General features: G+C 39.1%; 1 protein-coding gene across 7 annotated transcripts in view; it reads left to right on the top strand.

The window, feature by feature from the left end:
* Asb3 (ankyrin repeat and SOCS box containing 3) overlaps positions 1 to 25,219 on the top strand; it is a 162,228-nt gene that overhangs the window by 77,723 nt on the left and 59,286 nt on the right. For all 7 annotated transcript variants that reach the window (XM_028860873.2, XM_028860877.2, XM_028860874.2 and 4 more), the window contains 4 exons: positions 8,824 to 8,936; positions 9,465 to 9,600; positions 12,219 to 12,396; positions 14,450 to 14,647. In XM_028860873.2, coding sequence (XP_028716706.1) covers positions 8,824 to 8,936; positions 9,465 to 9,600; positions 12,219 to 12,396; positions 14,450 to 14,647 — 625 coding nt within the window. The remainder of the gene's footprint in view (positions 1 to 8,823; positions 8,937 to 9,464; positions 9,601 to 12,218; positions 12,397 to 14,449; positions 14,648 to 25,219) is intronic.

The raw sequence follows: 25,219 nt of genomic DNA, 5'->3' as shown, positions 1-25,219 counted from the left end.
ATTTTTCTTGAGCAATTTGTAATCCCCAGCAAGACAAAACTTTCTTTACTTCTTCCAACATGCTTTCTATGGATCATCCATATAATGGTAAATTATAGATTGTGGAAATTTTGCACGAATTATTTCCAGTGGTTTTTAGGTGAATTATTGACACAGGGTGGGGCTATTTATCATTCCCTGTGAGAGGACTTTCCATTGATATCTCTTGACCGGCTTAGAATTAGTATAAGTAGGTGCTATGAAGGCAAATTTTTCTCTATCTTTTTTTTTTTGTAGAAGTATAGTTAAAAAACAGTCTTTTAAGTCAATAACTGTATTCGGCTATTCTCTAGGTAACAGAGAGGGCAAGAACATCCCATTTCTGTAAGGATCCCATAGGCTGAATTGCTTTATTTATGGCTCTTAGATCTATCAGCATTCTTCGTTTTCCAGATTTCTTCTTAATAACAAATGTAGGAGAATTCTAAGGGCTGGTAGATTCTTCAATATGTTGAGCATTTAACTGCCCCTGAAGCAGCTGTTCTAAGACTTGTAGTTTCTCTTGTATCATAGGCCACTGCCCAACCCAAACAGGTTTATTAGTTAGCCGTTTTAAAGGTAAGGCCAATGGTACCTCTGAGAGTTCAACAGCTGTTGTGCTCTGTTTATGCACAGCCTGAATGATTGGTGGCTGATTTTTATAGTGTCTTATAACATTATTCCCAGAAACATGAATTGGTTTATGGTCTGCTTCTGATATTGGAGGAATGTTAATCTGGGTATCCCATTTCTGTAACAGATCACAGCCCCATAGATTCACTGCTACACTAACCACATATGGCCCCAGCCTTCCTCTCTGTTCTTCTGCCCTATGTGTAGATGAAATTCTAAACAGTCTTAGTAAATAAGAAACAGAGCCGGCCGGGCGTGGTGGCGCACGCCTTTAATCCCAGCACTTGGGAGGCAGAGGCAGGCGGATCTCTGTGAGTTCGAGGCCAGCCTGGGCTACCAAGTGAGCTCCAGGAAAGGCGCAAAGCTACACAGAGAAACCCTGTCTCGAAAAAACCAAAAAAAAAAAAAAAATAAATAAAAAATAAAGAAACAGAGCCAAATACAGAGTTAAAGCCTAAGAGATCACAGCAAGAGCCATGACTCCCTTTAGCTTACCACTTGCTGCTGTCGCTCCCCCTGAGAGAGAGACCTTCTCCTGTGTGGCCTGTCTTTTTATTGCCTTTCTGTTCTACCTTCTCATTGGCTCTAAACCCACCCACATGATTTCCTCATCACTGCCTGTCTATACAGATCTCCAGGTCTCTATGGTTGGTACTGGGATTAAAGGTTCGGGTCACTACTTGGCTGTGTCCTTGACCACACAGAGACTCTGCCTGCCATGTGATCAGATTAAGGGCATGTGCCACCACTGCTGGACTTCAACTAAATGGCTTGCTTTTAGCTCTGATCCCCAGGCAACTTTATTTATTAACATATAAATAAAATCACATTTCAGTTCAAATAAAATATCACCATACTATGCATTCAACCCATCTCGTACTTTGTTTTTTCCTGAGATAGGGTTCCAATCCCTAGAAATGAGCATCTGCCTCCTAAAGAGGCCAATTTGAATGCCATGATTCTGATGTAATTATAGTCAGGTCCACACCTGTGTCCAGTATTCCTTCCAGTATAAGGTTATTTATTTGTTCCCTTAGCTTTGCTCTTCATTCGTTCTTGAGAGCCTGGCAAAATATTAGTTTTATGGTGTTTCTTGGTATTTTTGGTTCATCCATCAAAGCTGTTTTATCATCCAGTGGAGTATGGTTTTTTACATTAGGCACTGGATTATTTAATTGTCCTGGGGAACTTTTTTCTCCACAGTGACTAGACATGGTTGGACCATGTTCGATTTGTGGGCCTGTGAGAGGCCTCACCAAGGTGTTTCCTGATTGTAAAGGGTTGCCTTGTATGTCTCTTTTTGACGTGCATTCATTGGTCCAATCTCAGCCTTTGTTGCTTCTTCTGTGTAATCCAGGATGTTTGTCTCCTCTTTGGGTCATTTCTAGAAGCGTTGCTTCTAGGAGTGCTCTATGTGCAATTCCTTCTTATATGGCTTGGTTTCCCACAGTTAAAACATTTGGCACTTTGATGTCTGTTTATACCTTTGGAAATTTCCTCTCCTATCCAAGCCTCATCACTATAGTTAAGAAACTCAACATTGTGTATTGGAGCCATTCTCCTATGGATGCTAATCTGACCTTTAAAGGCAGTTATTTTTTTGTATTACTTTAGTACTCGTCTAACCTCTTGATCTAATATAGCTGTTTACAGCTTTAGTCAGTCTTTGTAAAAAGTCACTGAATGGTAATTTTGAGCCCTGTATGATTTTAATAAAGAGCTCAGTTGGTTTTCCTGGTTCTGGAATCTTTTCCCAAGCATTTAAGGCTGCTGTACAGCATATGGATAAGGTATGCCCCATAAAGGTAGATTGTTTATTTACATCAGCGAAACAGCCTTCACCAAGAATTTGACCTTGGGAAATCTTAAAACATCTAGTCTTACCTTGCTGCTCAAGGCCTTTGCTGCTTCTTTCAGCCAGCTTTTCCAATGTAATTGTTGACTGTATTCTAATGTTCCTGATACCAGTTGATTCTAGTCATTTGGTGTGATCCTATTTCTAGAAGACCATGTATTTAAAATGTTTCACATATGTTGAATGTGTTCCATAGGTAACTATAGCTTCCTTGATGTCCTTTAAATCTCTCATATATATAGGCTTCCATCTATATTCTACATATCCTTCAGGATATTGATCTGCTGTGGATATCACTCTATATGCTGTGAATGTGTTGCTCTGATTTGGTTGATAAATAAAATGCTGATTGTCCAGTAGCCAGGCAGGAAGTATAGTATAGGCAGGACAAGCAGAGAGGAGAATTCTGGGAACAGGAAGGCTGAGTCAGGAGTCGCCAGCCAGACACAGAAGAAGCAAGATGTAAAAGCCACAAGCCATGTGACAACTTATAAATTAATAGAAATAGGTTAATTTAAGATATAAGAACTAGATAGCAAGAAACCTGCCTCAGCCATACAGTTTATAAGTAATAAGTCTCTGTGTGTTTACTTGGGCCTGAGCGGGTGCAGGCCCTGGTGGGACTGGAGAAAACTCCAGCTACATTGATCAGTTGCTGGCTGTTCACAAATAGTAACAGGATATAGCATCACATGGGGATAAGGAGAACTTGCACTTTTGGTAAGTCATCTCTAACTTTGTAAGGCACTGGTGATATTATTTCTCCTCTGACCTTTCCATCTGTGTGTGAGCACTTTTATTATCAGTTGTAATAGGGTCTTATAAAGCTTGAAATCGATTAACCATAGCTTTCTCTAAATTCTGTACCTCCTGTACCATAATGATTTCAGTGATTTCATAGAGTCAAAATTTTTTATTTTCATCATTAACATATGAGTCTAAAGATTTCATTCTATCCATTAACGATGACCTTTCATCCTTAGGATGAAAGGCATTTATCTGAATGGCATAGAGATTACCTTCCACATTTAATGTTTTTTCCGATAATTTTTCACATTTATTTTCAATAGAATTAATTCTGCTTGTCCATTTATCATTAGTAGATTATATGGACTGAATTTTATGTGGTAAATTAGCAGATTCTAAAGAATGAATCCACCAGGTTAATTTCTCATTACCACTTTGCAAAGTCTGTATCAGTCCAATTAATGTCTCATACTTGGTGCTGTTATCAAACCATTTTTTAAGGGTATGTGAATTATCATGCTAATAGCCATTATAGCCAAGATTGTATATGTCCCAGGAAGGTCATATATTTCTTGTAAAATTTCATACATAGTATAAACAAAGAAGTTTTTAAATTCCTGATTGATTGTATTATCTGCCATGGTGAGAGAGAAGGACTTAAAAGTATAAGGAAAAATTTATATTACATATTAATTAATTAATTAATCAGTTTAAAGTGTGAAATTATCAAGTAATTTACCTCTTATACTATCCTTGAGAGATTGTCTTAAGTGTCCTAGATGTTCCCAGTGTCCCAGGCTCTTAATTAACCAGGTAGGGTGAATGACTGTTTTTTTGTGTGATGATTTTGGGTGTAGTAGGGATGTTTGGCCAGCAGGTGTCACAAGTGCCAAAGCACACCATGAATCACTGCTCTGAAGGTGTTTGTTCTGTGGGTTTAAGCAACTACATGGAACAGGTTTTTAAAAAAGAGCAGCCTGTTGACACTTTCTGACCTCTGTGGGCCCTGGTGCTTAAGCAGAACAGAGCACTGCTGTGCCCAGAGTGTCTTGCCTGCTGCGCAAGGGAGGTGGAGCGCCAAGTGCATGCTCGCTTGTAGCTGTGACCACAAAAGGGCATGCAGTTTTTGCTGGCCTCTGGGACTGGGCCCGCTGGCCTCTAGGTGGTTACATGGCAGGCACTGGGAGCTCCTTGCTAGTAGGCACGGGTTATTAAGCTAGCCTGCATGGACAGGTAAACTCTTAAAGGGCCACTAGGGCCATGGGGATGGCTCCCCAACACGCTGGGGCACCAGATATTGCAGATAATCCACAGATACTGATAAAGGAACTGTTTATTAAGAAAAGTATATTGAAAACAACTCACTAAACAGGATAATTCAAGTCCATCACAGAGTCCTGGATGCTGCTTCTGCCGCCTGAGTCAAGTCCGCATCATCCAAGCCCACGAGAGAGAAGAGAAGGGGCCTGTGTACATGTCCCTCAGGTCTTAAGCTGACTCAGAGGCCATACCCTAGGGGCTGGTACCTCAAGGTCATATGTGGAGCAGTTACCTACTACAACCACCCACCCAGCTTTCTTTTCTTTTGAGACAGGGTCTTTATGTAGCCCTGGCTCTCCTGGAACTCCCTATGTAGACCAGGCTGGCCTTGAACTCATGGAGATCCACCTGTGTTTGCCTCCAAGTAGTAAGATATGCCTTTAGCATATGATACCACACTTAGCTTTGTCATATACCTTTAAGTATTTTATTTCCCCACTGTTTCATCTACCAGTTTTTCAATTTCCACCTGTTACCCAAATGTTTAGTGCCTTTTTTATTTTATAACTGTGCGTCTAGATGCCCACTTCCCACCTTTTGCTCTAGTTGAGTATATGCTTGCAATAAAAAATGAGAAAATTATGTTTTAGGTGGCTGATATTTGTCTTGTATTTTTGTGCATCATATTAGCAAACTGAGTATTAGATTTCATTACCTTGTTTTTAAAACTTTCTCTACTATACCCAGGCATATGATAAACCTTGTAATCATGTCAGCTCTTTCTGTTTAGTATTCTTACATACATGATTATTCATAGTGTGTATATATATACATATATATATATATTACTATTTTGTGAAGGTGTGCATGTACTTATTTCATGTAGTACTATGGTAGACCCTCCCTATGTGGAGCGAAATGATTAAAAAATTATTATTGTGTGTATAATGTATGTATGTGTGCATGTGTTTGTGTGCGCTTGTGTGTGTGTGTGTACACACACTCATATTCCCCAGCATCCATGTGGAAGTCAGAGGATAACTTTCTGAGGTTAGTTCTCTCCTTCCACTGTCAGTTCTAGGGATTGAACTCGTGTCGTTGCTTGATGGCAAGTAGCCTTTACCTGCTGAGCCATCTCAACCCCCAGGGAATAACTTTCTAAGATTCCCACTTGGCAACAACCGATAGTATTGAACGCGGTATATATTATACTTTTTTACTCTATTTTCTTTAGTGGATTTATAAGAACATAGTTTTAACAGATTGCTGTTAGTAATTGTTAGAATTTAGGTATCTGTACTACCCTGCCCTCAGGGTCCTGACAGGATATATCCTCAGCTGCAGCCACTTAAGAGCACCCCCTGTGCACATTTGCTACATTTTCCTATAAAAGGTGGTCCTTGCCCACCTCCTGCCTTTTTCTCTGCTCTCTGCCCCTTCTTTTTCCTTCCCTGAATAAAACTCCCACATGGACCCTGTTGTATGTATGGTGTGACTCCTTTCCTCCATTTTTAAAATACAACATTTGCTGCCATGATACTTGGCAGGCTCTCTTTGCGCTTCCTCCTGCTCATCAGCAGTCTGAGGTATACCAGGACCCTGGAACCAGTTTACCTAAGGCAGGCTCATATTCCAACTACCCGACTGTTGGGCCTTCCATCCAACACCGGCACAATTGGTAAGTTTCCCTTCTCCACCTCTGGCTGTTTCCCACAAGTGAGGATTGTCTCTTGACTGTGGTTTCTTGCCTCTTGCTGGGACAAACCCTGGTACCAGGCAAACCATCTGTCTCTTGGGCTCAAGGCCCCCCCCTCCCCCTACCCCCCCCAGTCTCTGTTCCTGTGTGATGATATAGGGGACAGCTTGTGCCTACTAAGAGCCCCTCGCCTCGTTCTTTGTGTGATGATGCACTGGGAAGCTTGTGCCTGCTTAATCTGATCCTCCCTGTATTCTTGGGATGCTACGAAGTTCACGCCCTTGGATCTTGTTTCTCTACATCATTCATGGGGACTTTGCCTAGCAGCATAATCCCAACCTCTCCTATAGGATGTCTTTTAGAAAACCTCAAATCTCTAGACCCCAATATTTTATGGGACTTTTGCTAATTCTGCCAGTGATTAGATATTTGGAAGGAGATACCCAATTTTCAAGCTTTTTCATGTCTTTGCTCTAAGCCTTCCCTCTGTTCTTCCTTTTTGTTCCTCCACTCATTTCCTGCTAGGTATGAAGTCTGTTAAGCTGCATTTCCTCTTTCATTAAGTGAACTCTCTCAAATAGATAGCAAAAAGAACACTGGGATCTTATACGTCTAACTGTGCTTAATGAATCCCAATGTTGGTTTCTGTAACAGCATTGGCAGCAGTCTGCCTGTGCTGCCAAAGCAGTTATATCATGACCTGTTGCCAGGTCCTTTTCCACTGCCAGCTGTTGGAGATGTTCATCCTTGAAAAGTGCCCACCAGGCAGAGCTTGCTTCCTTGGTCTCTTCTCTTGCCTCTTACTTCCCTCTTTGTCTCTAATTTCCTCTCTTGACTCTTTTCTCTCTTGCTTCTCTTTCTCTTGTCTGCCTGTCTCTTTCAAGTTCCCACTCTGATGCAGCTTTTCACTCGTTCACTTTTGGCTCTCCTCTTCCCAATAAACCTCTTTCATTAACTGCTGCATGTGGCATGTTTGTTTAGTGTCATAACTTGGCAGGGTCTGCCAAAAGTACCTACTTCATACTAGGACTCTTAACTCCCTGGGCCACCTCTAGCAGATCTGTTTTCTTCTACCTGCAACAAATCTGCTTTCTCATTCACCAACAGCTTTGCCTTCCATTCAGTACCAACAAGTGGGTCTCTGGTGGGGCTACCTGCCTCTGACCATTCCCCTAGATGTGAAGCTTCATTTCTCCAGCACAGTCGTCCCTCACCTGCAAGCTTTTCTCAAAGTCCTGGTACCAGGCGACTGTGTCTCTCTCTGGCTCTTAGCCCTTGGCCCCTGTTCTTTTGTGACAACATACTAAACAGCTTGTACTCATTTGATCCTCCCTGGATCCCTGGGATGCCAGAACATTCAGGTCTTTCCTTTTCTTTGTTCCAAGATCTGCTTGTGTCTGTCTGCTCTCCCTTTCTAAATGTTCCTGTTTGCTGCAATGTGTGAATCAGAGATGGAGAAGCCAGCTTCATCTTGCTCAGCACACACCCTTTCTAATTACTCAACTCCTCTTTAATTCTGTGTGTATGTGCCTGTAACTATTAACAACAACCATGTGGCTCTCTCCATCTTGGGTGGTGATCTCATCATGATTTCTTGTGAGCTTCAGGGAGTTGACTTGGATCCACCATGAACAGCATCTTGCCACATCCAAGCAGTGCTGGGCAATTCCACAGAGCCTGAACAGAGAAATGAAACAGCCAGCTACCCCAGGATGTGGCCAACACCCTAGTTTTCTCAGGTCCCCCAAAGATGACCAATGCCCCCCAGGGCAGCAAGAAGCAGTCTGGAGAACACAGCGCCCTCATCCCAGCCTCACCTTTCTACCCCTTTCTAACAATAAACAAAAGAGAGGAATGTTAGCAGTTAGGCATCTGTACTGCCCTGCCCTTTGGGTCAGCTGCAGCCACTAACAGCACCCCCTGTGTGCATTCGCTACATTTCCTCATAAAAGGAGGTCCTTGCCCACCTCCTGTCTTTCTCTCTTTCTCTTCCTTTGCTCTCGGCTCCAGGGTCTGGGACTGGTCGCTGCCCACTTTTCTTCCCCCTTCTCTGTCCTTCACCCAATAAACTTCCCATGTTGTATGTTGTGACTCCTTGCTGCTTTTAAATTACAACAATAATGGAAAAAAAAATCCTAAGATGTAGAACTTGCTTTCACTTTGGTGGTTACTCTTGTCACTTGTGATAAAATGGTGATGTTAGCAACCCCTTCCATCATTTATTGAGACTTCTTTTCCAGACTAGTTTTCTGTACTGTATACCCTGTTCCACACTCAGCTGCATTTTTAATGAACTAGAGCCATATTGTCACCAATATAACAGAGAGAATAAATGTTTGTTTGTTGCTTCCTTTTCCTCTATCTCCTTTTTTAATGATAATGTTTACTATGCCAAGTATACATCCTCTATCTCTTTTAATGTATCATTGAGAACAATTTTTCATGCATGCAGAAAGGCCTATGCATATGAAATAGGGCTAAGATAATTATGATAAATGTCTAGGAATGACAGTAGCATTGTGCATTCCAAGGTGTATAAAATGATGAGAACATGATAGAAGTATCCAGTCCTACAAATGTCTTTTTGCTGACTATAATTTCTCTGTAATTGCAGCTGTTGAAAGTGGACGGATAGATGTGCTAAAGCTGTTGCTTCAACATGGAGCAAATGTTAATGGATTCCATTCTATGTGTGGATGGAATTCCTTGCACCAGGCTTCTTTCCAGGTAATCTCTAAACTTATTATTTCATTTCCATGTAAATTATATGTCTTACCCTTTTAAAATGACAGTTCTATACAGTTTTTGCTTCTTACTTACCTGTGATTTATAATGATTAGTACAACATAGAACAGGCAATCTAAATGCTAATAACCATTCTAAATAAGCCAGCTGCTATAGTGACCAGAGCAGCTTTGGGCTATAGGGATTATCTAAATTTAAAATGTTGGCCACATAGTTATGAAACTCTCAGAATCTGGTATATTTTATTATAATTGCATGTTTAGAAAGCATGATAGGTCCCTACTACTTGAGTTAGCAATCTAACTTTATAGGATTAAGGGTTAAAATTTCTAGAGGCCAGTATTTCATGTCTATCCTTAATGGGCTGTAATCTCATTAGTCATATCTTTTCATCCAATGTAACAAGACACTGCATTTTTCCCTTAAAGCTATTCTCTATTGAGAAGATAAGAAAAGTAAAACACAACAATAAAGAGGTTTCTAAACTTAAAATATGTATCTGTGCTTTAGGGAAATGCTGAGATTATAAAACTGCTTCTTAAAAATGGAGCAGACAGAGAATGCCAGGATGACTTTGGAATCACACCCGTGTTTGTGGCTGCTCAGTATGGGAAGCTAGAGAGCTTGAACATTCTTATTTTATCTGGTAAGAGCCATTAGCCTTTGTGCTGAGAGGATCATGTTTTTTAACTGTGTTCCTATGAAGAATGATTCTTGAATGAGTGATGAAATTTATGTAAGTAGCCAATAAAAGTGTACACAGTAATGTCAGTCCTGGTTATTAAGTATGTTACCAGCAATGACACATACCCTGCTTAACTGAGGGGTCAGAGGTCCGGCCAGAGTTACAGTTTTTTTTTTTTTTTTTTTGAGACAGGGTTTCTCTGTAACTTTGGAGCCTGTCCTGGACTATCTCTGTAGACCAGGCTGGCCTCGAACTCACAAAGATCCACCTGCCTCTGCCTCCCGAGTGCTGGAATTACAGGCGTGTGCCACCACCGCCCGGCCAGTTATGTTTTGATAATTGTCTGATTATTTAAATTGGCTTATCCAAAACATGTTTGCATTGTATTGTGTTAATGGCAGAATAAACCAGCTAAAGGTTTGTGTGTGACTACTTACACATGAAGCATTGCAAGAGAAGACAGTGTTACCATGGCATTATTTTTGTAACATCTTCTGACCAGAAGGGTTCATCATAGAAGGGCTTTATAGTCTTTTTAGGGTGTGTGTTTCGGCAGAGCTAAGGTGGGAAACTATGGGTAGTCAGAGGGAGAAACATATCACTAGATTTGCTGACTGGTCTACATAGTGAATTCCAGGACAGCCAGGACTACATAGAAAGACTTTGTCTCAAAAAACAAAACAAAAAAACGAAAACAACCCTCCAGATAGACCAAATCTTACCAAAAACCTGGGACATAGTTTTCTTATTTCTGGTTTTCCTTACAAATCTTTACATAAAGTCAAGATAGGAAGTAAAAGAAATGCACCTTCATGAAGTTTGAGGTGAAGGTGTCTGAGAAATTATGAACCTGTATCTTAAAGAACAGGATTCTCAAATTACTTCTTGAAATGATATATTTTAACATTAAGAACCCCAGACTACTGACCAGAGATCTAGAAACTAATATTTTTTTCAGCACAATCAGGGCATGTTTACTCCTGTATTTCTTTGTTTTTAATTTTTCTTCTCTCTACACTTATAAATGGTAATTTTTATATAATTAAAAGGTATGAAGATCTGTTTATATTGTAACTATATAACTCACTTCTAAAATGACTTTCAGTGTCTGTTATTTTTTAAACTTTTTCCATTGTAGTCTTAGAAGAACTGATTCCTTATTATTTTTGATACTTTGAAGTTATCACTCAGACTAGAAGGTTCATTTTTTTTTTTAAAGCAGGTCTTAGTGTTGGACTCCTTCTTTTCTTAGTGATTGTGTAAGATCACATCTTATGTAAGATTATTTTGAATAAAAGATAGTCAATTTTCCCCATGTTTTATGGTGTTTTTTATACTGAGATGTATTTGGGAAATTTAAAAATTAGCACTATCATGTAATAGCATAAATCTTAACAGATTTAATACGTTATTTGCTGGTGATAAGATTAGGGAAATATACTGTTCTTAAAAAGTTTTACAAGAAGTAAAGTCATTTTCAGCCTTTTCAAATCTTTTTGTTTGTGTGTTTGTTTATTTATGGAAACAGGATCTCACTATGTAGTTTTGGCTGTCCTAAAACTTACTGTGTTGACCAGGCTGACCTTTAATTCACAGAGAATTGCCTGCTTCTGCCTCCCAAGCACTGGGATTAAATGTTTGCGCTACCATGTCTGGCTGCCTTTTTCAATCTGTATATAGTAGTATTAAAATAACAGAGTTTTTATTTTAAAATCTACTAAGATCCATTAAAAAAATCATCCTCATTTATTGTTGGTTTTACTATGCAATACTCATAAAGGAAGAAAAGACTAATAATAAAGTAACTCTAATCAATATAGTTTTTAGTCTTAGATCCCATATATATTAGCCATATATCTACTGGTAATTACCCTCTTAAATCTTAGTCTAAAATTGGTTAGTGACATCCGTAAAGTCTCATAACTTATGCTTTCCTGGGAATTATCATCAGTGTATTTATTTGTAATCCTCTTTTCTCAGAATCCAAAGAACTGGAATTATAGGTTGTTATCACCACATCTAGCCTCTTTTCCTTCCAAAATGTTTATATTTTGGGGCTTGAGAGGCTAAGAGCTTGTGCTGCCCTTGGAGAAGGGTGGAATTCAAATCCACTATCCATGTTAGGTGGACTTACTGTTGTTTATGGACTCCACCTCCAAGGGAATCTGATGCCCCCTTCTGGCCTTCATGGATACTTACATGCACGTGCACAGATGTGTGCATACATACATATAAATCATGAATACACATTGAAATAAATCCTTAAAAATATTTGTACTTTGAACCCACAGTGCTTGTTGGAAGAGGGATTGTAATAAGTAGCCTTCATTGAATATGATTTTTTTGGTTAAAAATGAATTCTAAAATATGATTGTTTGTATTCTTACTGATAGAGACCAAAAACAATTTAAATAATTGTCAACAGGTTTGTAAAATAAGTATATTTTCCCTAACAGCATCCACTAAGGGTGAAAGCTGCTGTACCATGAAAGCCTGTTATGGTAGTTTGAAATTTATGTTATGTTATTTTTTAAAAAGACCTATGAGGATTATTGGCTAAATGTTTTGTTTTGTGTTAGGTGCAAATATCAATTGTCAAGCCTCGGACAAAGCTACTCCCTTGTTTATTGCTGCACAAGAGGGTCATATAAAATGTGTGGAACTTTTGCTGTCCAGTGGGGCAGATCCTGATCTTTACTGTAATGAAGACAATTGGCAATTGCCTATTCATGCTGCTGCACAAATGGGCCATACAAAGTAAGTGCTAAAAATGGTCTCATTAAAAGAATTAAAAGCAAATTAAGGGTAGATCTGAGCTACACCCTTTACCTCCAGGTAAAATCCTTGGTCATTCCTTTCTCTAACCAATTTGAAGGTTGCCTAAATTTCTGCCTCATTTCCCCTATGCTGTTTTCATCTCCTCTCAGTTCGTCTAAATTTTCCATTTTCCCACTTTGTGGAAGAATGACTAGAGATGGGGTGGGTACTGGAGTTTTCTCAGGATTTCAACAGCTAATGGCCATCTTTTCCCTTTCCTCCTGGCTTTATACCAAGTATCTTCAACTAGCAGTGTGATGGCCTTACTAATTTGCACTATCTCCCTGTCTGCAGAAAGAGTCTTTGATGTTTTTGGAATGGTATTTTCCTTTTTTGTGTGATGAGTAGTTCATCCCATCCTAAACCCTTTGATTAGACTTGTTACCTAATCTCACCTCTGGTCTGGTATTGTTTCTTGCTTCTGTTATTCTTTCTTTGCTAGAAGTCCCTAGGAAATTATTAGTATATTTTGGAGAATGTATATTGGGGAGTATGGAAATTTTAGAAGTTAGTAACATGGTTAAGTCAATAAGAATAAGGCTCCCTCCCATAAATCAGTATGGACAGATTTAAAAATCATGTTTGCAGTGTCATCATTCTTCAATAGTACTTTCTATAGATATCATTAGTGTTGTTTAATTAAAAATAACAAAATAATCATTGGTTTATACAGTAGGAAAATGGGAGTCCACAAGCTGGATATTTTGTTGCTAGGTGGCATGTGTCCTTAAAGTTCTTTGTAAGCCTTGTGACAGTATACTTTTTCTAGTTCATCTTTAAAACTTAGACACATTTATTATATTTAAGAAGTGTCATGCAGATTCTTACTTTTAATAACATACTTGGTTTCAGCATTTGATATTTCTTCTGCTTGCTCTTTAAAATTTATTATTAGTTCTTTGAGACTGTGATACATGTTTTGAACATAATCACCCTCCTCCAACTTTTCCCAGGTGCACACCCAATTTTGTGTTCTTTACAAAAATGTTTTAAATCCATTTCCTCTAATTGTTTATTATTTATTTAGAAAAATCTTTAATTCTTATTTTATGTGCATTAGTGTTTTGCCTGCATGTATGTCTATGTGAGGGTATCAGATCCCTTACAGCTGGAGCTATAGACAGTTGTCAGCTGCCATGTAGGAGCTGGAAATTGAACCTGGGTCCTCTGGAAGAGCAGACAGTGCTCTTAACCACTGAGCCATCTCTCCAGCACCTAGAAAAAATCTTTTAACAGTTATGCTCAGCTTTAAATTGATACCAAAACTCAAAAGAATTTGTCCTTAATTGTGCCCAATTTTGAGAAATCTGTTGCCACTGATTTCATCTATAGCCTGCTTCAAAGATAATCCACCTGTGGTTTAGTTCTCCTCCAGTGTTAGTTCACATGTGTTTTATGGAGGGAAAGCAGCCACTTTTTTTAAATAAATATACCTCAGATGTTAATGATTACATTTTTTCTGAGAATGCAGTATTTTACTATAGCTTTAATTTCTTCTGATTAAAAATTAATTTCTAATTTCATTGTCACTCATGTTCTTAAAAAATTCTTACTAATAAGGAAACAAAGCCAAGTGTTTAAGTTTAGTGTTTAAGAAGGAAAGTGCTTCATTTTATCTTTTGTTATTATTTGTTTGTTTGTGAACAGAGCCTTTGTAGGTAACTCTGGTTCCTGGAATTTTCTGACTGCTGACTTATAGGTATGTGTTACCACAGCTGGTTAATATACAATTTTCAGTGCTGGAAACTCAACCCAGGGCCTCCAGCATAGTATGCCAGAATTCTATCTCTGGGCAATATCCCTAGCCCCTCATTTCCCATCTAGTTTATTTTTAATGTAATGAATATTTAAATAACTTGTTAGGTCCTGAAATATCAAACATAAAATTGGATTTAGGAGCATAGTTTGTGGTGGTGGTAAGGCAAGTAATAGTGAACAATGAAAGCAGGTGTATTTACTATATTAAATATTCCTCCCATTTGTATATTTGAAGGATCTTGGACTTATTAATACCACTTACTAACCGCGCTTGTGACACTGGACCTGACAAAGTGAGCCCGGTTTACTCTGCAGTGTTTGGAGGACGGGAAGAGTGCCTGGAAATACTACTGCAGAATGGCTACAGCCCAGATGCTCAGATGTGCTTGGTCTTTGGATTCAGTTCCCCTCTGTGCATGGCTTTTCAAAAGGAGTAAGTATGCTTGTTACATTTTGCTTCTTTTTAATTCCCAAGTGACTTTTCTTCATAGCAAAACTTGGTATCTCTGTTAGTACTAAATTGCTAATCTAGAAAAGGCTTGCTACAAGATCTGTTGTTCAGTCTAGCAGAAGTCAGGTTGATAATGCCAGATTGTTTACTTTTTCTTTTTGGACCTGGATTACACTTTTAGTGTAGGAGTGTTAGGGAATACTTTAAATGTATTCAAAATGCAAGCTACTCTGATGTCTCTGAAATGATTCAAGAATCAAAAATGGAACTTTTATCAAGTAAGGCAGTAACTGCTTCAGGTCATTTTACCTTAAACCTTTTTGTTTATTTATTTATTTTATAAGCTTTACAATAAAATCTTGGCTTTCAAATACTGTAACATTAACATTTTTGTTATGTAGCATTTCTTAGTGTACATTATAATAATTATATTTTAAAAGCCAATTATTTATTTTCATATTCTGCTACAATTCTGTGAAGTAGAATAAATGAAGAATTAATGCTGCTTTTTAAGTTTTGGTCAGTCTTTTGACCTTGGGACTCCTAAAGTTTTACAGTAGACATCAGTAGCTGAGTGTAGTTGCTCACATCTTTAATCCTAGCACCTTGAGAGCAGAGGATTAAAGGTGAATCCCTGTGAGTTCAAGGCCAGCCTTATCTATATAGTGAGTTTCTGGACAGTCAGGGCTACATAGAGAGACCTTGTCTTAAAAAAGACCAAAACAACAACAACAAAGAAAGACATTAAGAATATGAGGGTAGGGAAATAGCTTAGTCAGTAAACATGAGGATTTGAATTCATTCCACAGAATCCACATTAAATACTGGGTGTAATGGTGTGTTTTTTATTTCAGTGGTAGGGAACAGGAGACTGAAGGATCCTTGAGGCTTGATGGCCAGCTAGTCTAGCCTGATAGATGAGTTTATCAGGATAAAGTCCTGATCATTTATTTGTTACTCTTTTTTTTTAAATGTGTAGCCCAGGCTGGCCTCGAACTCGTGATCCTCCTACCTCCACCTCCTTCAGCAAATCCTACCAGCATGTGCCACCACAACTGGCTATTTGTTACTCTTAGTGACTCTTAAATTTTATTATTTATTTTATGTCCATGGGTGTTTTGCCTGCATATATGTCTGCACACAGTGTCCACAGAGGCCAGAAGTGGGAACTGGAGTTACAGATAGTTGTTAGCTGCTATGTGGGTGCTGGGAATCGAACCTATATTCTCCAGATTAGCAACCAATCTTTTTAACTGTGGAGCCATCTCCCCATCCCCAGCACTCTTACTTTTGACTGGACTGAGACTTAGAAGTAAAAGTTCTCAGTGAGGCCAGCCTACATCTCTGGACAATCTGTTCCTGGCTTCTTTCATTCTCTTGGCCAAAAGTTTATCATATTCTGCAGCCTCCTCTTTACTTTCTTGGTGTGTTGTTTCTTCAGAGCAATATGTTGGCATATTTTATTTCCGGACACTTGGAGTAACAAAACTGAATCGGGAGTTTTGGTTCTGGGCTTCTTAGATTTTTTTTCATTTATGGCTTTCTGACAACAAATTGGCAACATCATCTTTGAAAGACTGAACAGTTTTCAGATTCTAATTGTTCTTTTGGGCCTCAACTACCAAGGAGCGGTTGTTAGAATTCCTAGCCACTCCCCCAGCTGTATGACTGCACATGCGCTGTCCAGTAGTCAGGCAAGATGCTTAGTCATCCTAGGGCCTTAGGTCCTATGTAATCTGTGCGCTGTGTGATCACGTAATCTATGCACATGCATGATGTAGCTATGTAAGCCCATGTGCGCATGGGGGGTTACCTATAAAAACAGGTTCCACCTATTCCTTCTCTCTCTTCCTGCATGGTCATTTTATAGGCCTGTGCACACCGTTTCTCTTCCCTTCCCTTTATAAACTCTTACAGTGGGTTTTGTCGTGCCTCATGGCTTCTCTTGCACCGTAAGCAGCACCACTTAATAAATAACCATGGTAGTATCTTATCAGTTCAGGAATATCAGTTCAGCATCCACAATACATCCCCAAACAGACTGGTACTTTGTTTCCAGTTCTCCTTGGTCTGTAATAGAATGCCCCATATCCAGCAAGCACACTATGCTATGAGTCAAGACATCCTTCTTCATGGGAAAACATTTGCTGTTCCCACTGCTAGTTCAGAACACATAACTCTTCCAGTCTTCACCCAGAACCCAACCCTAACCCTAACCCTGACTCCTGTGACCATAGATACTAAAGTGGTTACAGGCATACTACAAATATCATTGGCTTTATTGAAGTCATTATTATGGATATCTAGCTGTGATACAACTTCACTCTGTCCAAATATTTTCACTGGCCTAACCAGATATCTCAGTGTGTAAAAGCACTTGCCATCAAGTCTGACAACTTGAGTTTAATCCTCAGGACCCACATGATGGAAGAAAGTAACTCCTGTAAGTTGTCGTCTGAGCTCTGGGCATGTTCTCCCCCCCCATCTCTCTCTCTCTTCCCCCCTTCTCTCTTACACACAAATCATGTGAAAAACAAAACAATGTATTCACTATATTTTTTCTTTTTTTACATCTCTGTATCTCCTAACATTCTCTAAGTAGTTTATTTTGTTTCGAATTTAAGCTTCCCCAGTTTACATTTTAGTATGAAGATTTGAAATTCTAGTTAATCTAAGCATTCAAGTCCCAGTTTATTCACAACTTTAATAATTTCCTAAAATCTCATTGTATAAGCCCTCTCATGTTGTCTCCTGAGCTTCCAGAATTCTTTTTTCTGTGCCTGCCTTCTGCTAAGAAGTGTGAGCACCATTGTAGATTGCTGCTGCTCTTCCTCTTCCTCCCTCGATTCCTCCTCCTCCTCTTCTTATCGAGAAATGGTCATTTTGCTCATTCTGCCAATAGCTGCTGTATGGCTAAAGTGAATTAGATCATACAACATTATTCTTGTTGGGCTTGCAGCACCTTAACCATTAATTGTGTTCCCCTAGAGGTAGGCAGCATTTTACAGAATTTAGGTAGACGATATCTAGTGCGAGAGGTTCTACAAAGGCTTCCCAGCATTAGTTGAAATTGTAAGGGCAGTCTTCTTTCTCCTTTGACTTTGACAAAGCTAGTAAATAGCATTAGTTGACTAAGACTGTAGTGAGAACTCAAGTGGATCATATGAAATGTATTGAGAAAACTGAAACATGGCCCCTATTCATTAAGGTTTTGAAACCCAATGGGATGAATAGTATTTAGTAGCATTTGTATATACTGCATCAGAGATAGAGGAGGTGAGAAAACTGCCAACCCCATAAAATGTGCACCAATAAGAATGTGATTTATATTCGCATAGTGATTTACAGTGTCTGTGCTGTACTAAAAGGCATGTCCTTTGCCCTTGCTTAATTTTTTCCTCATTGAGGCATTCATTCAGTACCCTTCTAGTTTTCATTTATCCTGGCACTGACTCTATGGAGGTCAATATGCTGCAATAAATAATGTTTAGTAACATATCTTAAAAAAAATATAAATCTAATCTTGAAAGGCAGGGTATTTCTTTTTCTTCTTCAATAATGTGCTTGTATAATATTTATTTGCTAGAAGTGGTCATTTGGTCCTTTATTTTCTTCTTCATAAATAGTCCAGGATTGTATTTATATACTCAATCTCATTCTCTCCCTCTTTGCTAAGGATTGAGCCTGGTACCTTGAACATACTAGGTAAGCAATCTACCTCTGAACTATATCCACAGCCCCCTAAATTGTATTTTTTTAAAATATGGGTTTTAGGGATTAAAATCAGGTCCTCATAGACCTCATAGTAAAATGAATGCTTTACTGATTGAACTTTCTCATTATCCTCCTACAGTTGTACTTTTTAAGGAATCCACAGTTGATTTGCTTCTTTAAAAATTTATTTTGTATGTGTATGTATGTTAATGTGCCCTTGTGGGTACATGTACACTTGTGAACATGTATATGGAAGCCAGACATTGATGTTGGTTGTTTTCTTGTGGCTTTCCATCTTAGTTTTTGAGGCAGGGTCTCTCATTGAATATAGAGCTAGAATGACTGGCTAGTGAACTCTAGGGATCTGTTTTGTCTCTACCATGTCTCACTCCTTAGTAGTGATGTTAAAGAGTCACTTTGCTGCACCTGGTTCTTAAGTGAGTGAAAGGATCTGGTTGATACTTGGTTGGCAATTACTTTACTGCCTGAATCATCCCTCTATCCTCATCGGTTTACTTTTTATATTTAAGTTACTCTGTAGAATTTTTTTCTGGGTAAATTTCAGTGCTATTTTTATTTTTTTAAGATAAGTTCTTATGTATCTCAGACTGGTCTTGAACTTACTATGTAGCCAAGGATGCTATGATTATAGGTGTGTACCACCATGACTAGCTTTCAATGCTACTGAATTATTCATGTGCAGTGTGGGGTCACTTACTAGCTTAGCGGAAGTAACCCCACTGCAGCCTCACTCTTGCTGTCTTGTTAATTATATTTAAAAGCTGTGATCAAGCTTAGTATGGTGACACATACCATTGTCTGGGGAGGTAGAGACATAGCTATCAGGAGATCAAGGGATCCTGAGTCACAAAGGGAGTTGGAAGCCAGCCTGTATTACAAGACATCCTATCTTAATAAACCAACCAAGCAACCAACCACAAAATAATAACACTGGTTAAAATTTTAGAAAAAGGAACTACCCAATGATTCTGCCACATATACCAAAGTAGGCAGGTGATAAATGTGGTAATTTGGTGAGGTGACCCTATGGGACAGTGGATCCCCCAGTTTACTTTTTCTCTTACTGTATTGCTCTGAGCGAGGGCCCTAGTCTGAAGCTGGGTAGTAGCAGTGGCTCCAGCAGCTAAAATCCCAATACAAACCTGTTTTTCCATGTGAACAATTAGCTAATTAGAATGAAAGTGTCAGAACTGCATACGGGCAGTATTGGAGAGACCTGCTGATTATGCATATGAATTTGCATATTCTTAGGCTCACTGTTAGTTTCAAATGTACAGGAGAGTCCAGATTGTTGAAAGCAAAATTTAAACTATGACCAAAGCCTTAAGTAAGCCCTTAGATCAGGCCCAAAACTGCATAACAAAGACTTTGAGAACAGAAGTAACATTAAGAAGAAATACTGTCTGTTGAAGATATAGCAGAAATTGTAATCTGAACCTAACTATATTATCTGCCTGCTAAATCAAATGAATAAACCTTTTAGTCATCAAAGGATGACAAGACACAGGACCCAGAATTTGCGAAACATAACATTTACCTTGTCTAGGATGCACTCTAAAATTACTAGATATATGAAGAACCATATAGTTAATCTCAAGGAAAAGACAATGAACAGTTGTCAAGCCTGGGATGATCCAGATGTTGGAAATAGCAAGTTATTGAAAGCAGTTATTATAGCTGGGCTTCATGAAGTAAATACATTTGCAATACTGAAAAGTAGAAGTTCTCTGAGGAAAAGCTGAGGAGTAAAAGGTATAAAGCAAAATTCATTGCATGGGCTTGAAAGCAGAACAGAAGTGACAGCGAAGTCAGCTATCTTGAAGATAGGCTTGTAGAATTACCCCAGAAAGAACAGAGTGAATAAACATTGAAAGAAGGCTGGGGTGAACTGGCTTACCCCAGTAATCAGATCATACTCTAACTGTCATCATAGAGCCTTCATCCAGTAACTGATAGAAGTAGATGCAGAGATCCACAGCCAAGCACCAGGCTGAGCTGCAGGAGACAGGGAAGAGGGATTCTATGAGCAAAGGTCATCAAAAGATCATGATGGGGAAACCTATAGAGACAACCAAATAGCTTGGTTTGGGGAACTCATGAACTTTAGACCAACAGCTGTGCAGCCTGAATAGGACTGGACTAGGCCCTCTGCATAATTGATACAGTTGTGTAGCTTGATCTGCTAAAGAGGCCCCCTGGCAGTAGGATCAGGATCCATCCCTGGTGCATGAGCTGGCTTTTTGGAGCCCACTACCCATGGTGAGACGCCTTGCACAGCCTTGATGTAGGGGGAGGGACTTGGACCTGCCTCTACTGAATGTACCAGGCTCTATTGACTCCTCATGGGAAGCCTTACTTTGTTGGAGGAGGGAATGGGATAGGGTGCATAGTGGGTTTCGTGGGTTGGGAGGAGGGAAGAGAGGGGGATCTGTGGTTGGGATGTAAAATGAATAAAAAATTTCTTAATAAAAAAAATGAAAAAAAAAACCAAATAAACTTTACCTTGAAAATGCAAATATATATATATTTATGAAGGAAAAAGGTGGGGGGATAGGAGTTAGTAGTGGGCAGAGCCACAGATGCCTGAGCAACAATATCAACAGGTCTCATGCAGTTGAAGTCAGTAGAGGAAAAACTGATCAGTCTAGGAAAAAAAGAGTAAGTTGTTATGGCTCTAAATGTTTCAACCCTAAAGACTTAAAATTATACATATAAGCAGCTCAGCAACTCAGGACAAAACAGAGAAAAGGTGCTTAAAACAAATCACTGTGAAGCAAAAATAGAAGAAAAGTGTATATCTGTGGTCACCAACATTCTCTGAAGCACTTTGTAAAGCTAGAAATTAAAAATTGAAATCTGACTTGATCTTGGAAAGGCCTACCAATTGTTTTCTTCAATCGGAACTTGCTAAGTGAATAAGTGTGTTTTTAAAACAAGTAAGTTTTAGGTAAGAAAAGTCATTTGAAAATATTATTTGTTAGCCTGTAGAAAATGCCCAGACATCAGCATCATCAGTACTGCAGTGGTATATTCTGGCCTTTCTAATTGACTTTTTGTTTGTTTATCTGGAAGCTACGGCAGTATGTTAAATTTTGGTACATCTTTGCCTGGTCTACATTGTAGGGAATTGAATTAAAGGGCAACCTTTCTCAAAGGATTAAATCTAAAGGATAATAGCATGATAATCACATATGTCTACTTTTACCATATGTAGATAAAGGAGTTGTCAGGACCTGTTGATTGCACAGCTTTTAGTGTGTAGAGAAATGTCTGAGTTAGTTCTGTTCTTCCTTCTGTCCTCTATTTATCTGGAAAAAAATTATATTTTTAGTTCATACACTACATTAAATTAGCTAATGCCTGGTAATTAATTAACACATTAGTGAAATGAAAATCACTTGATTATTTTGGGAGTTTGTGTGGAGCTTTGTTGATCAACCAAGAAACTCTAAATTTTCCCAATAGTTTTTCTTTGAGTGTTTGGAGATAATACTGTTTCACCGAAAGATACTGCTGAAAATTAAAAAAAAAATTTTTAACTTCTTTAAGTTGGGCAATCATATGCCTAAAGCATTTATCAAGTTTATCAGAATCACCACTCATAAAAAGTAAGCATAATTGAATGTAATTTAACTCCAAAATAACCATGGTATTACTGGTTTTTATTAAAAAATGAAACAATGGACTTCTTACATCTAGCAGCGTGTGGCACAGAACCTCTCCTCCCCCCTTTTTTGGTCTGTACCTAGCCAAAGCTAAATCCACCATGCATGTTGCATGACTTGGAGACACCTGTGTACCAAGGTGATCTACTATGCTGTAGGTCAGGCCCACACACTGTGAACTCGCCACAGCCAGGGGACACATCAATGTACCATGGCCCGCCATGAGTGAAATGTTCAGATAAGAACTTAAATTTGGGCCATATCATTGATAGCAGGTACTTGGAAGATTGTGTTTTCTGAGATTAACTTGATATTGCAGTGAAATAAGTTTACTTATGCAAGTTTTGAAATTTTGTTTTTACAGTAGCAATGTATAGTTACATTAATGTTAATTTGGGATAAAATTACATAAAGATTTAATGATACTTATTTGACATAGGTATTAATGAGGAAAACTCTTTTTTCATTTGCATGTTTTCTAGTATTTCTCTGAAATGTATCTATTTAGTACTTGTGACCTTATATTATTGACCTGTGTTTCCTAACCCTTACCTGCTCTTATAAGTAGAATCAGAGGACGACAAAAGTAATACATAGAAATAGTAACTCTGGTTTTTAAAAATTGTTCACTGTTTAGCTCAGGATTAATGTTCTGAAACATTTTTGGTGGATATATGTGATGATGCATTTCTTTTTGAACCAGTGGCCATTCTCTCCACTTCATGCTGTAATGGGAAGTGTTTCCTCTGCCACTGAATAGATCCTACAGCAAAAGGAAGTTTCTGCCTTGAGGTTCAGATGTTATCAGCTACAGTGATATGAAGGTAGTGTCTCAAGGACACAGCAGAGTAACTCAGCCTAAATAAGCAAATATAAAGAAAGAATGACTTTGAGGACATACAGGCCCAGCGGGGCCGACAGGGGACATACAGGCCAGGCGGCGACCGGCAGAGACATGCAGGCACAGCGGCAGCCCAAAGAGGTAGATGGGCCTGGCAGCTACGGCCGACAGGGTCATACAGGCCCGGCGACATCCCGCAGAGGTAGACAGGCCCTGGCAGCAGCAGCTGACAGGGACATACAGGCCCGGCAGCGGCCCGCAGAGGTAGACGAGCCCAGCAGCAGCGACAAGCAGAGGCAGGTAGGCCCGCGGCGGCGGCCCACAGAGGTAGATGGGCTGGGCAGCAGCGGCCAACAGGGACATACAGGCCCAGCAGCGGCCTGCAGAGGTAGACGAGCCCGGCAACAGCAACAAGCAGAGGCAGGGATGCCTCTAACTGCAACACCCGTGGAAGAAGCTATCTCCGTGGGACGGAACCAGAACAAATCTGAACACTCCATCTGAGGACAATCCAGGGCCCAGCTGCTGATCCTGCAAAACCCAACAACTTGGAGGTGTTACTGAGACTACCTCACTCAGCTGAAATCCATCCGGGACAGGATTCAGATCCCTACAGTTTGAAGTCTGAAGAAACAAGATCAGCTGAGGAGTTGACAAATGAACAAAACGTGACCTGGGAACACAGAAGAAGGCACTGCCCAGCCACCAAACCAGATCACCAGAATCATAAGTATATACTTCACCGACTAAGATCAGCTGCCCCTGAAGAAACAGCCCAATAGCACCAATTTAACCAAGAACTCCTACTGAACCAAGACTAAAAATTAGAACAAGGGAGGCACTCTAAGACACAGACACCACCTGCACCAAGCAGAGGAAGAGATGAGTAGACGCCAGTGCAAAAATACAGGTAACAACATAAAGACCTATATGGCAACATCAGAACCTAGTGATTCTACACCTGCAAGACCTGAACATACCAAGACAGAAGAAACAGAAGAAATCAACCCTAAAAACGACTTTAAGAAGATGATAGAGGCCCTTAAAGAAGAAATAAAACATTCCCTTAAAGAAGAAATAAAAAAATCCCTTAAAGAGGTAATGAAAAACTCCATTAAAGAGGAAATAAAAAACTCCCTTAAAGAAATGGAAGAAAAAACGAAAAAAAAAAAATGGGAAGAAATCGAAGAAAACCAAGAAAAAGCAATTAAACAGATGAAAGAAACATTCCAAGGTCTGAAAAATGAATTTGAGACAATAAAGAAAACACATGCTGAGGGAATGCTGGAAATAGAAATCCTGACTAAACGAACAGGAACTACAGAAACAAGCATAACCAACCGATTGCAAGAGATGGAACAGAGAATCTCTGACACTGAAGACACAATAGAGAAAATAGATTCATCAGTCAAAGGAAACACTAAAGACAAAAAAGTCGTAACACAAAACGTCCAGGAAATTTGGGACACCATGAAAAGACCAAACCTAAGAATAATAGGGATAAAAGAAGGAGAAGAATACCAACTCAAAGGCACAGAAAATATATTCAACAAAATCGTAGAAGAAAACTTTCCTAACCTAAAGAAAGAAATACCTATGAAGATACAAGAAGCTTACAGAACACTGAATAGGCTGGATCCAAAAAAAAAAAAGAAGTCCCCTCGCCACATAATAATCAAAACACTAAACACACAGAACAAAGAAAAAATATTAAGAGCCGCAAAGGAAAAAGACCAAGTCACATATAAAGGCAGACCCATCAGAATAACACCAGACTACTCAATAGAGACTATGAAAGCTGGAAGATCATGGACAAATCTCATGCAGACACTAAGAGACCACGGATGCCAACCCAGACTATTATACCCAACAAAACTCTCAATCACCATAGGCGGAGTAAACAAAATATTCCAGGATAAAACCAGATTTAATCAATACCTGTCCACAAACCCAGCCCTACAGAAAGCACTAGAAGGGAAAATCCAACCCAAAGAAGCTAAACACATCCATGAAAAATCAAGCAATAGATAATCCCACTCCAATATACACCAAAGAAGACAACACAACACAACACAACCACAAAAAATAACAGGAATTAACAATCACTGGTCATTAATATCCATCAATATCAATGGTCTCAACTCACCTATAAAAAGACACAGGCTAACAGAATGGATAAGAAAACAGGACACATCCATCTGCTGCATACAAGAAACACACCTTAACTTCAAAGACAGACACTGCCTCAGAGTAAAGGGCTGGGAAAAGGCTTTCCAAGCAAATGGACCTAAGAAACAAGCTGGTGTAGCTATC

This window comes from Peromyscus leucopus, chromosome 10, assembly GCF_004664715.2.
Source record: "Peromyscus leucopus breed LL Stock chromosome 10, UCI_PerLeu_2.1, whole genome shotgun sequence".
In the NCBI taxonomy this organism is placed as follows: domain Eukaryota; kingdom Metazoa; phylum Chordata; class Mammalia; order Rodentia; family Cricetidae; genus Peromyscus; species Peromyscus leucopus.
Note: the sequence above shows the minus strand (reverse complement) of the source record. Positions and strands in the feature narration are given on the sequence as shown.